The sequence below is a fragment of the Panthera leo genome, chromosome A2 (genome assembly GCF_018350215.1).
Source record: "Panthera leo isolate Ple1 chromosome A2, P.leo_Ple1_pat1.1, whole genome shotgun sequence".
Classification (NCBI taxonomy): Eukaryota; Metazoa; Chordata; class Mammalia; order Carnivora; family Felidae; genus Panthera; species Panthera leo.
This window is the reverse complement of record NC_056680.1, coordinates 122594837-122608904: the sequence shown is the minus strand read 5'-3', so window position 1 is coordinate 122608904 and position 14068 is coordinate 122594837. Positions and strand designations below refer to the sequence as shown.

The window sequence follows — 14068 nt, the reverse complement described above, 5'->3', positions numbered from 1 at the left end:
TTTGAGAGAGAGAGAGAGAGAGAGACACAAAGACTGAGCAGGAGAGGGGCAGAGGGGGAGACAGAACCTGAAGCAGGCTCCAGGCTCTGAGCTGTCAGCACAGAGAGCCCGGACACAGGGCTCGAACTCACAGACCACGAGATCACGACCTGCGCCGAAGTTGGATGCTTAACTGATCGAGCCACCGAGGCGCCCCTGTCTGTTTTAACTATTTTTAAGTGTACAGTTCAGTGGCATTAAATACACTGAGGTTGTGCAACCATCACCACCATCCATCTCTAGAACTCTTCATTTTCCAAATTGAAACTTTGTACTCATTGAGTCGTGGCTACCCATTCTCCTCTCCCCCAGTCCTTGGCAACCACAACCTAATTTTGTTTTACCTTCTGTTGCACTATAATTTCATACATAAAAATGCATATACCACAAGTACACTGGCAACCAAAAAACAGGATGAGGAAGGGAGTATTTGTAAGTGTTAATATGGAGGCTCTGTTTTTCTTTGCAGAGCAAGTTGCCAGCTCTAATAGTACAGATTTACCTTCTCTTAACTGTCACATTATTTCAGTTGATAATTTTCTGTTGACTGGCTGGGGACTAGCTCAGAGCTAGCAAGTGTCACCCAGAGCATAATAAAGCACTGTGTAGTAATGCGTCACAAGACTGTTTTTGCATAGAGCTTAGCCAAGACTTTTGGAACCGCCCTCAGTTGCACCTTGTGCTATATTAGTACTTCTCAGACAGGAAGAATTTTCTTTCGCTGGTGTAGCTGGTCCGGTTACATTCAGGGTAAGTGTGTACAGTTCATGGAAACAAATGAGTTTCTTTTGTTTAACTTTATCTTTTATTTGGTTCAGTATCTTGGTGAAATTTTAGGCATTTAAAAATACAAATTAGGGAAATAAAAATAGAATAAAGCAGTAAAATGCAAAACTTTAACATTTGCAAAGATATGAATATGTATAACCTTGCAGTGCCTTGGGTCTCAGAAATTACAATTTATAGGATCTAATTTTAAGAGCTTCTTGTTTCACATATAAATGTTAACTAAAAGCAAAGTACCCTCAGAAATCTCTTCTCAAAGGGGAAAAAAAAAACATTGTAAGATCCAATTTTGTTGTTCATTTAGTTGCTCTGTGACTTAATTTTGCTGATTGCTATGCTTTGTGTCCCTAGGATTAGGAAGCATTTATTATGGCTAGTAATAAAGATAATTTTTATTACGTGCCTGTGAGTTTTAGCCAAGATATCATGGAGTGTAATTATATTGGTGTGTTTTAGGAATTGATAAAAGCTGGATCACAATCTCTAAGGTTTATAACAAATTGTATATTGAAAATTAAGATTCAAACATATATTACTGTAAAAGCCTAGAATGTTATGGTTAACTTAGATTTAAATAATTGAATTTACCTTATTTTTTATAGTTTTTTTTCTTTTTTTTAATCAGGAAAATTAGGTAATACAGCACACCATTTCTTAAAGCAATTTACTTGGTTTTTATTGGCAGTGTATATCCAAGCCCTGCATCCCTGGATATTGCTTACCACCTATGCTGTTGTTCTAGGACAAATTCAAGGACAGAAGAACTCAGAGTACCCTTAGGGTAATCAGTATAAATTACTTAATTTCCATGTGCCTTGGTTTATTCCTCTTGAAAAATGCTATTAGATATTAAGGCAGTGGGGGTGGGAGGATATATGAATAAATTCTAAGCTCTGAAATTGTGCATTTTCTTAAGTGTCCATAAAAGTCTGACCGAGAAACCAAGTTTTACTATTTAAGGAAATTGGTATAAATTCCCAATTTTTAAATAACTAGCCTTTGAAATCTATTTTTCTTCTATCTCCTTCTCTTCCCTTCCCACCTTTTCCTATTCCGTTTCTTTTTTCTTTCCCCCAACAGGCTTAGGAAAGACCTGAGAATGTTCAGTTTCATTTTTCGTTTATGTCTGTATCGAGAAAGTTTCACTTTCTAGTTTGTATATATTTTTTTCACTGCTGCCTTGAAAATCTAATTAGGGAGAATTATTTAAATGCTTCATGAAACTGATTTACAGTGCTACTGAAGTAATAAACTTACAGTTTTATTCCGTGTCCTAAGAAAGTGTCATTATTAAAAACGTAAGCTATATCATAAGTAATACAGGTTGCTGGAAAAGTGTAGCAAAAATGGATTCATTTGGAAATTTAGTACTGTTGCTGATTGATACCCTGTCCATATTATAGTAATATGCATCTTATGTAAGTAGTGTGCAGTTTACCATTCAAACTTTCTTTACCTTATTCTTGTATAGTGTAAATGTTTCTGCAAGTATTACAATTAAAGCAGCCTCACAACTTTTTAAACCAATGTTAATGAATTTAATCTTGTTCACTTTTCCTGTAAGACAGAGTCAAGTAGGCCTTTAAAAAGTATTCAGTTTGCCTTCAGATACTTTAAAACTTGTATAAAGGCAAGTAAATTTTTTCATATAGATGTAGAAATTTTCAGTCATTGATTTGTAAATATCTTTTCAAGGTAAAGTTAATGATCTCAGAAGGAAATAACCATGATAGCTAATTCAGTTACCCAGTTTGTGCTATTCAAGCGAAGTTCTTACCTCTTGCTTCAGATTCTTTGTAATAAACACTGTTAGCGCAGAGACCTTAACCTCATAGTGAAGGCACACAAAGTAATTATTCCAATTTCCACATTTTACAGTCCACATTTAAAATTCCAAAGACTTTGAAACTTCAAAACTTCCCGTGAAGAAGAGTTCATAGTTGCAGGGTAGTATTTTCTATTTTTGAACATGTCTTCTACACTTGATGTGTTTTTTCCAACAGCTCTTCTCTTGAAGCATCTGCAACAGATGACTGTTGGCAAAGTAAGCCAGAACATTATATACCAAGTATAGGCTTACAAGCCTATTGGTTTAAAAATACCCTGCCCTAATTTTCAATGTCTTCCTTAGAATAGTGCCAGAATGCTGGCATTTATGCCTTAGTCTTTACACTTTTGTAATGATAGAAACAATGGGGTGATTTTTGTATTAGGACAACAGTATCACTTTATGTGATATTATCTCTGAACAAGGATACATTCTGGTCAGATTGCCAGTGAGAATTGGGGAGAGCAAGGATGTTCAGTTGAAATTTACATGGTATCCATAAACTATTAGGTTTACTTATCAAAAATATGTCCTAAAATTGGCCATTGTCAAATTTCTGTTTGTGTTTTTTTTTTAATAAAATACGAAGAGACCATGAGAAAGACAGTTACTTTTTCAAATAACACTGGCTTTTTTTTCCTTTTCTTTTATTACTAAACGTAAATACTCCAAAAAGAGCAAAATTGGGGGGTGGGGTGGTGAAGAGGAATGGGCTGCCTGGCTCTGTGTAACAAAAACATCTGAGATTCCCAGATATTAAAATGTATTCTGCACTGCTTGAATTCTCTTTTCCTTTGGGTTTTTCAGATGTTTCAGGGTACACGGTGTTTTTGTAAACTCTACGGTACTTTATTTTTTTTTTAATGTTTGTTTATTTTGAGAGAGAGAGAGCATGTGTGCAAGCAGGGGAGGGGCAGAGAGAGAGAGGATCTCAAGCAGGCTCCACACTGTTAGTGTGGAGCCCGATGTGGCGCTTGAACTAATGAATCGTGAGATCATGACCTGAGCTGAAATCAAGAGTTGGATGCTTAACTGACTGAGCCACCCAGGCACCCCAACTCTACTGTACTTTAAATAGTGCTTTCAGACAAATGTAGACTCCTTTTCAATATTAAACATCAAAGGAAAACCATATGCGTATTGTATGCTTTAGTTTCTATAAATGAAGAAACAGATTTGCAGGCAACTTCCGTGACATCTTCTTTGTTTATGAGAATTGACAGAAAGGAAGGGTTACTTCAGTTTGACCATGATCATCTAAAGACTACTAACCCCCAAACTACCATTACAATTACATTTTCAGGGTAGTGATCAAAGCTTTTATGAGTTATAGATACTTCTGCAGATAGTACATTATTTTTCACATGTGAAAAATTGGAAGTATCTTACTATTTGGAAATACTGTTTACTTAGCTCTAAGATGCCACCAATCATAAAACCATTAGCTTACAAACAACCTTTCGGGGAGGGGGGGGGCAGGAAATACCTTTTTATAAGACATTTCCTAATTTAATGCATTTAAAATGAAAGGGGGAGGAATGAATTTTAGAATTTGAGAAAATGCTACAATAAATTTTAATTATAAAGAACACATATATAATGTCCAACTTTTAAGAAAAAAGTTTTTTCCCCTTTTGATAAAGTTGCCCTTTTTATTTACTTTTTAATTTTTTTTAAGTTTTATTCATTTTGAGAGAGCGTGAGTGGGGGAGGGGCAAAGAGAGAGAATCCCAAGCAGGCTCTGCACAGTCAGAGCGCAGAGCTGAACATGAGGCTCAAACTCATGAACCATGAGATCATGACCTACGCAAAAACCAAGAGCTGGACACTCAACTGACTGAGCCACCCAGGCGCCCTTAACATTGGCCTTTTAAGTACTGCTTTTGTTAAAAATTTTTACTTACCTAAAGTAAAGTCATTGAGGAACAAAAGTATGTAAATTTCCCTAAGAGTGATACTGCAAAAATGAAAAAAAAAAAAAAAAGAATGATAAGTATTTTATTTTATTTTATTAAGAGATATTTTAAAAACCACTTTTTTTGGTTTAACAAACTGATATGTATAAATTCCACCCAAACCTGTAAAATGATCATTCAGTTAACAAACACTATCACATACTTATTCTGGGCCAGACACTGCTAGATTCAGACACACCTCAGATATTAGTCACATCATTTCACAAAATTAAAGAGTTTAATATGGGACAATTAAAAAATAAACTTGACTTTTGTGTATTATGTTTCTCCTTAAGTTCTATTCATATATTCCTTCATTGATTCAGTAATAGTAATGCATAATTTTCCCACAAACTTCATCTTTCTATGTAGAGACAATGTTGGTAAAATATTCTTGTAATAAAGCATTTTCTTGCAAATGTAGACTTTCACTTGAACTCTTTATTCAAATCTCATTAACACTATATAAGTCCTTATGGGAGAGCTACAAATTTTTCATACAGATTTTTAACTCCAGCCTTTGTGAGATAGAGAAAATCTTTGCTGAGCTTCTTAGGAAAGGAAAAAAGTTGCCTTCAGTAACTTGGTATTTAAATCAAACCAAAAGTACCACCCTACTATGTCATTAACATGCAGGAACAGCCTGAAATATATGTATGTCACGTGTACTTTTTTTCTCTCTCCTTTACTGTGACATCACCTGGGGAAATCCAGAAGATTGGATAACCAAGAAATGCCTAATCAAGACTCTGCTGTGCATGTGAAAATGGTGGGTATTTGAGTATTCCCAGTTCCATTTATTAATGGTGAATCTTCACCACTTTTACCTCTGTCTCTAACCAGATCATTAATTATGGGACTGTAACTTTATCCAGATCTCCCTTCACAATGTTTCACACACAATAGAACCTCAAGTATTTGTTGAATTGAATTTCACCTTACCTTTGAAAAAATGTTTGCTTGAAATATAATGTGTAGTGTTTCTCAGCATATGAAATGGTTACCCCATTCCTTTTTGTGCTAAATTTTCCTTGCTCAGCAAAAACACACTTAAAGCACACAGCATGAGTTATTTTATATTTAGCATCTGAATTAAAACAACAAATGTTTAAATTAAAAAAAAAAAAACTTCTTGTGTCACAGTAGAGTTCATTGCATTGTAGACATTAGGAAAAGGAAGGAAAAATAAAGGTTTTGGAGTCAGAGCTGGCTTCAGATCTTAATGTAGTCCTTAAGAGCTGTGATACCCTTGAATGAGGGCAGCAGTCTCACCTTTAAGAAATGGTATGAAACCACCAAACTCTTGTTGTTTTATTCATATTCTTTCCCAGCTTTATTGAGATACAATAGACATTATATATAATTGTGAGATATTTAAAGTATACAATGTGATGATTTGAGATTTGATATACATTGTGAACCCATCTTGTTAATACATCTATCACCTCACATATTTACCCTTTGGGAGGTGGGGAGGAGAACATTGAAGTTCTACTCTCAGCAAATTTTAGTTATACAATAGAGTGTTATAAACTATAGTCACTGTAGCATACATTGGATTTTTAGACCTTATTCATCTTATAAATGAAATGTTCTTGTTTATATTTAATGGAAAAGTATGTAAAGTGCCTAATAGCATAAAGTAAGCACTCAGTAAATGTTAATTAACTATGTAAGTAGCATTTATTTGCATGTGTGGAAAAAATTATATCTTTTCCATATTCACCATGGTAAAATCCTAAAAATCAAAATTTCCGCTCTCTTTTAAAGAGGACAACTGTCCCACGATCACCTTATATTTTCTTTTCTGTTTTGTTGTCCTTCTTCCTCTTCTCTATTTTTTTCTTCCTCTTTCTTTTTTTTTTATTTGAGTCTATAAACCAGAACATGACTTAGCATGCAAACAGCTTTGTGTCACAATTAATAAATCTCTATGTTCAGTTTAGCTGTCCTCATCCAGCATGCAACACGAAGGGAAGGCTGCCTCAAAGTACTGATTAAGCTGCCATCGGTGTAGTTATTGCTATTAGGATAGAACATATGAAATTGCTGTGCTTTTGTATGTTGAAGAGTCCAACATGGGCAGTTTTGATTGGTTCAGCCAGATACATCATTCAGCATGGTCTTTGCTTCCATTGCCTGGTTAGCATTTGATTCTTTGCTATTGAATGTTTATGATATGTAGAATTAAGTCAGTCCAAACTTTTTTTTTTTTGCTTGAGTTGATGTTTTTTAACCAAAATGAATACTAGTGATGTAGGAATGTCCTACCGTATAATGTGTTGTTACCTGGGTCCAAAACCCTCTAGCATGTCTTCTTTGGAAGTAGCACTGTAGTCAACCCACAAAGAGACTGTTGAAGGAAAACAAGCCCCAAAAACAGGTACATATTTATTTACTTTTTACTTTTCATTGCATTAATTTGCACAGTTTTTACCTTTGGTTTTGCTTTTCTAAAAATGTTGGTAACATCTTTTAGGTTGACAGCTCCTTTGGATGTTATTCTTAACTTTTTATGATCTGGCTCCAAATCTCTTTCCATACTTCACACACACACACACACACACACACACACACACACCCCTCCATGTACACTAAACTTCTAAACAAAGAGAGCTATTTATCTTTTTCCCACATTAGACCCTCCACTTTGACTCTTGATCTCAGCATATACAAGTCCTGCTTCTCTTTGAAAGCCTAGCTCAGTTGGTTCTTCTTTTGGCCCCAGCGGAAATAATCTCAGTGACTTCTGTTCCTCTTGCATTTTATCTGGACATCTGGGCAGTGGATTACTTATTTGGGCTCCTGTATTACAGACCATGTTAGAGAACATGCACTTGGAGCATAAAATGTTTATCTTACTAAAATTTTTGTATTTCTTACAGAGCTGCCTTGTACTTAATGATTAAATGGTGAATGAATCAAAGAATTTGGCCTACACTCCCTTAATATAGAGACAGGCCAAATATATGGTAGGCAGGGGGAGATGGCTATCACTATAATTTAGCAATGCATAATCTTCCAAATAAATCATAGAGTCATCTATGTATGAGGGTGAATGTACCAGTCTGAATAGGTGACTTTGGATCTAAACTTTCTATGTAGCTACATGAAAATTGTAGTGCCCCCTTCTTTGTATCAATGTAGCAATGAAATCTTTTGCTTGTACCCAATATGAACACTGGAAAACAAAAAATATTTCCCCTAAGAATTTTGGACAGAGATCTTTAAGTCATTTAAACTAATTTTTACTGGGCCATTTTCAGAAAATACAGGTAAAACTAGGACACTTTTGTAACTATACCATGTAGATCTCTGTTATATCTTGTCTCAGTGTATCTGCAAGATAAAGATAATATCAAATAATCAAATATTTCTGTAGAGTTGTGAATAAAACTGTATAGCTTTGAAATCAACTTCTTTAGAAATCACTGCTTTTTTGAGTGAGGAAGTAGACTAATGATTAGGAGATCATTTCATCTGTACAAATACATTTTATTAAAGATCAGCCAGAATACATATATTTTAGGTTTTTATGAGGTCATCTTTAGCATTGATTCAGATTTGGCTCCAGTCAACCAAAATGCCCTGATTCTTGTCAGGAAAACTTTACTCTTTCAGCATTTTACATTATGGCCTTATGAAATGAATTTATTTTCTTTTGTTTGTAAGTAATGGACATTTTTAGCCACTTATTTATTTTCCATAAAATTAAGTTGAAAAGTTTTCAGACAATTCAAAATAACTCGCCTTTCAAATTTGAAGTATCATTATTTTAAGTGCTACCAAATAGGTGTGTTTTTGTTCAAGAGGAATATGGAAGAAGGGATTTGAGGAGGTACCAAAAGTGTGTGATGTATGATGAATGTATATTCCCGCAGTACACTTCTTAATGTTCTGGTATTCTGATATTCTTTGACACATTTCATATAGTATTTTAAAATTATATTTCTTAGGTTGAATTCTAAAATATTTGAGTAAAATGCCCAGTATCTCAAGTTCCTGAGAGATATTTATGATATACTTTGGTGACATTATATGTGTATCGTGGAACTGGGAGGGAGGGATGTAGGTATTATTGCCATATAACCCAAAGCAGAGATGTAATTATCATTTTAAAATTTCTTACACTTACACCCTCTTTCCTATTGTGTTCTTTGGAGAAAGTTGCTGCTCTTTTCGTCTGTTTTCATCACTGTGATTTCACCTTGGTGCTATTTGGGTATTTCCTACTTATTTATCTGAAAACGAATGGCTGTGTGTTGCACAAAAGCAGGGATATCAATGCCTCGATCCTCTGGTTGTCTTTCTAATAGTTTTTAACCTGGCAGAAACTGGCTTCCTTTGAAGTAGCCTTGGTACTTTTTTCCTATCCGTTATCTGAAACAGGTTATACTATCCTATTGGAAAAAAAATTGTTTTTTTAATTAATGTATTGTAGAATGTGATTTGCATGAGACAGGACATCTTTGTCAGTATGGACACACCGAAATGTTTAATTCTCTTGGTGAAAATATAGTTAGTGGCATATATCTGCTGTTGCTTTCATATCTTCTGTTTTCAGTAATGGGTTAGTTATTAAGTCAAACATGGGCTGACTACTACACATCTGCCAGTTAAGGCAGATGTAAGAGCAGAATTTAGTTGTTAGGAAGTGAACATACTAGTTGAGGTATTTGTAAGGGAGCTACAGAAGGGATGTTCCAAAACAGCAACAGTTTCTAAAACTCAGCGGGAAAGCAATAGCGTTGTAAGTACTGTTGATCATCATATCTCTGACATCTAGTGTCTGACACAAAGTAGATACAGGTAAATATTTGTTAAGCAAATTAAATGATTAACAAATGAAGAAAAGGAATGTAGGAATAAATGCCTATTTGCTTTTCTCATCTATTGAAAAATCACTATAAAATGAATATTTAGGTAACCTTTATTCTGTTGACACCTTTAACGTCCAATTAAGTTGAAGAATCTCAGTATGTAGGTTAGTTGCATTGCAGGTTATCCTATTCTATTTAAATATGGCTTTAAAAAAAATTTTTTAACATTTATTTATTATTGAAAGACACAGAGAGACATAGCATGTGCATGGGAGGGGCAGAGAGACAGGGGAGACCCAGAATCTGAAGCAGGCTCCAGGCTCTGAGCTGTCAGCACAGAGCCTGACGCGGGGCTCAAACTCACAAACCACAAGACCATGACCTAAGCGGAAGTCGGACGCCTTATCGACTGAGCCACCCAGGCGCCCCTAAATATGGATTTTTAAAATTAAGTATATTGTAGGATCTTTCATTAGTGGAAAAAAGTGTTAATGTTAGCATTTCTCTTTCCTGTGCACTTCTGCATTTATCTTTCAGTCTTAGGAAAACATTTTAGCCTTTTCTGATTTTCTAATTTTGGTCATTATGTAGAGAGAGCAGAGGACCTGAGAAACTTAACTGGTCACATGCTCTTGGAGCAGAGATGTAAGGTCTAGGGAATTTTTTATGACCATATCTGTGATACACATGACATATGCTACTATTGATGGTAACATACCCAGAATAATAGCATATGAAGTAAATAAAGGTTACTGGATACAACCCAGTATGGAACCTTGATTTGAGGTTCTCTTACTATCTTTTCATACTGTGGAGCTATTAACTGCCCCATAACCACAACCCCCCCCCCCCCCCCAACACACACCCCCTGCATCTTCTTATACATGTGCTGTAAGAGCACTGTGCTTGTGCGTTTTACTCTGGTCAGTTTCATTCTCCCTGTGATAGGGTAGAAAAAAGAAACAATAATTAATGTTACATTGTTGAGCAACACTAAATCCTGAATAAACCGGCTTAGTAGCAACCTAAGCCCAGGTGGTCTAATATTTTTTTTTTTTTAAGTAGGCTCCACCCCCAACATAGGTCTTGAACTCTCCACGCCAAGATCAAGAGTCTCCTGCTGGTGGTCTCATACCTTTTAGTAGTTGTCTTAACTTGAAATAAATACTTTGTAAAATTTAGGCCAAGAACAATGAAATTATTTAGGATTTAGCACAATAAAGGCACAAGATATTGAAGCACCTTTTCAAGTTAAATATATTTTAAAAACATTTTAGTTACCTATACAAAGGTACACTTGAGGACAATAATACTTTAACATTTGTTACCTTTCTGCTAAGATTTTTTTAATGTAAATATAAACAGAAGCTAAATCTTAAGCAGAAAGATCTTATAAGAAAACTATCATAAAGTTCAGATAGTCTCCATTCCATTCTGGAATTTTATTTTGATTAATGAACTCTGTGAAAAACATTTGTATAGCTGTTTATTAAATAATATTAATTTTAAAAAGCCAGATGCAAAAGTATATGAGAATGACATAAACTGTGCATATACATGCATGTTTGTAATCAAAGAAAATAATGAAAAATATATTTAAATGTTTACTAGCTTATCTTCAGGTTGTAGAATTCCAAACAATGTTTATTTTCTTTTTTTATATTTTTTGTTATTTCTGTGGTAACCATGCACAACTTTTATAATTAGAAGAATTACACTTTCTGACAAACATAATTTTGTTTTAATCTTCCAGATGGAAACTGTTGATGTGCTTCAAAAAATTTTGTGTGTATAAATGGTAATTTGATATGATGATTTGCTTTTTTTTTTTTTTTTTAATAGTGCCTTACCATTTTTATATCTTAATATAAGCTTCTGCTTGGTATCAAAAGAACCTGAGAAAAGGGGATTTAAAGGAGTTAATTAACTTCTTTTAATTTTTTAGATGCCAGAATTCCAGAGAAGTTCAGTTCGAATCAAGAACCCAGCAAGAGTAGAAGAAATTATCTGCGGTCTTATTAAGGGAGGAGCTGCCAAACTTCAGGTGAATAATTATCAAGAAGTCTTTACTATTAAACCTTTATTTTTAATGTTCAGGCACATGCGTTCATCTCATGTTTTGCTAAAATCTGGGTAATACTAAGTACTAAGCTAATTAATGCTGGTGCAAAAGTATAAAGCCATTTTTTAAAAATATTTATTTATTTTGGGGGAGAGCACAAGCAGGAGGGGGGCAGAGAGAGGGAGACAGAGGATCTGTGCTGACAGCTCAGAGCCTGGAGCCCCCTTTGGATTCTGTGTCCCACTCTCTCTCTGCCCCTTCCCTTCTCACACTTCATCTTACTCTCTCTCCCTCTCTCTCAAAACTAAATAAATATTAAAAAGCATTTTTTTAAAATAATGTGTATTTATTTTGAGAAGAGGGAGAGAGAGAGTGTCAAGAAGGCTCAGCGCTATCAGTGCAGAGCCCCATGCACGGCTCTATCTCACGAACTGTGAGATCATGACCTGAGCCGGTATCAAAAGTCAGATGTGTTAAATCGACTGAGCCACCCAGGCACTTCAGTTTCAAACCATTGTAAGAATAATACTCAAATTTCAAATCAAGTTCAAATTAAGATGTAACTTTATTAGTGAATAACTGATTTTTTTAATTCTTTGAAAAAAATTAATGTTTATTTTTGAGAGAGAGAGACAGACAGACAGAATGTGAGTGGGGAAGGAGCAGAGAGAGAGGGAGACACATAATTCGAAGCAGGCTCCAGGCTCTGAGCTGTCAGCACAGAGCCCGACGCAGGACTCGAACCCACGAACCGTGAGATCATGACCTGAGCCAAAGTCGGATGCTCCACTGACTGAGCCACCCAGGGGCCCCTCATTCTCTCTCTCTTTTTTTTTTAATGTTTATTTATTTATTTATTTATTTATTTTGAGATGGAGGGAGAGAAGGGGTGTGCAGAGAAGGGGCAGAGAGAGAGGGGAGAGAGAGAATCCCAAGCAGTCTCCATGCTGTCAGCACAGAGCCGGGGCTTGATCTCACAAACTGTGATATCATGACCTGAGCCAAAATCAAGAGTTGGATGCTCAGCCAACAGCCACCCAGGTGCTCCCCCCCAAAATTTTTCCCTTTTTAAAACACTTCTGAAAAAGTATTTAACCCAGTCACCTAAGTTTCAAGAGCTGGTAAACTATCTCCATGTATCAGTATCATTCATTCATTGGTATGCTTTAACTACATAGCAAGTTAAATAAAAAATGTGATAGTAACAATAACTAAGAACTTCATATCATTTATTTATTTATTTATTTACTTATTTTGCACAAATAGTATATGCTTTTTATTATGGTAAAAAACACATTATATGAAATCTATTCTCTCAATAAATGTTTAAGTGTTCAGTACAGTATTGTTAACTCTATGTATATTGTTGTACAGCAGATCTCTCAAATCTCCTCATCCTGCCTGACTAAAACTCAATCCTCACAGGACAACAATTCCTCATTTCTTTCCCTCCCCACACCCCTCTCCCGCCAGCCATTGACAGCCACCATTCTTTTTCCACTTCTATGAGTTTGACTAATTTAAATACCTCACGTAAGTGGAATCATGCAGTATTTGTCCTTCTGTAAGTGGCTTATTTCACTTAGCATAATGTCCCCTCAAGGTTCATCCATGTTGTATAGTATGACAGGATGTCCTTCTTTTTAGTTGAGAGCCTCATATAATTTAATTGCTTCCACTGCATTTTTGTACATTGACTAAGTAGTTTGAAATTTTGCAACATTTTATCTCTATCAAGAACAGTAGCCCAATTACCTGTAACTGAAGATTTCCCTACCAATTAATCAGATTTTATTTGGTGACAATGCTAGAGCACTGAAGGTATCACTCTGTGGTTAAGATAGCTCCCAGGACTTAACTGCACGGCAATACCTTCAGTGCCCTGGCATTGCCACCAAATAAAACCTGGTTAATCAGTACAGGGATCTGAGTTTGTAGGTGACGGGGCTGCTATTCTTGATCAAGAGCTGCAGTAGAAAGCAGAATGCAGCAAATAACCAATAGTGGATGTTAGGGACTGAGCACAGTCCCATGCCTCTAAGTGCAGTACATGTCTAGCCTTGGTGGCTGTATTTTCCATAATGCCTTTCCCCCCTTTTTTTTTACAGATAATAACAGACTTTGATATGACACTGAGTAGATTTTCCTACGAAGGGAAAAGATGCCCAACATGTCATTGTAAGTGTGGCGTTCATAAACAAATTTCATGAAAGTGATTCCGTTTTCAGATCCACTGTTATCTGTATTATCTATGAGATTGACTGCGGTTTGCTCTTCTTTTTGGACATTGAAAATAAGAGGACCTGCCTTTTTCTTCTTATATTTCGAGGGTTTGTTTTCCCCCATGTTATACAAATGGGTATTTTCAGGTATGGTTTTGGTTACAAAAGGAATGAAGACTTCTGAAATTTTTCTCCAAATGTGGTCTGTTCATTATTTAATCAAGAAATATTTAAATGGACTTTAAACTTTGGATTAACCTAGTATTTCTTAGAAATAGCATTTTTATCAACTACTGTTTTCTAAGAATGTCACTGAATTTTTGCAGTGTTGATTTATAAATTAAGTAAGAGTGACT

The 14068-nt window shown here is 35.3% G+C and overlaps 2 protein-coding genes across 8 annotated transcripts in view; both read left to right on the top strand.

The window, feature by feature from the left end:
- The window catches only part of RP9 (RP9 pre-mRNA splicing factor), a 196191-nt gene that overhangs the window by 91904 nt on the left and 90219 nt on the right, over window positions 1-14068 (top strand). The gene's annotated exons all lie outside the window — the stretch shown is intronic.
- NT5C3A (5'-nucleotidase, cytosolic IIIA) overlaps window positions 1-14068 on the top strand; it is a 51980-nt gene that overhangs the window by 31285 nt on the left and 6627 nt on the right. For 2 of the 7 annotated variants that reach the window (XM_042921678.1, XM_042921669.1), the window contains exons 2-3: window positions 11374-11472; window positions 13599-13668. In XM_042921678.1, the coding sequence (XP_042777612.1) occupies window positions 11374-11472; window positions 13599-13668 (169 nt within the window). Of the gene's footprint in view, window positions 1-607; window positions 790-1510; window positions 1607-5322; window positions 5378-11373; window positions 11473-13598; window positions 13669-14068 lie in introns of those variants that run through there. The other 5 variants (XM_042921686.1, XM_042921718.1, XM_042921694.1 and 2 more) reach the window with 5 other exon arrangements.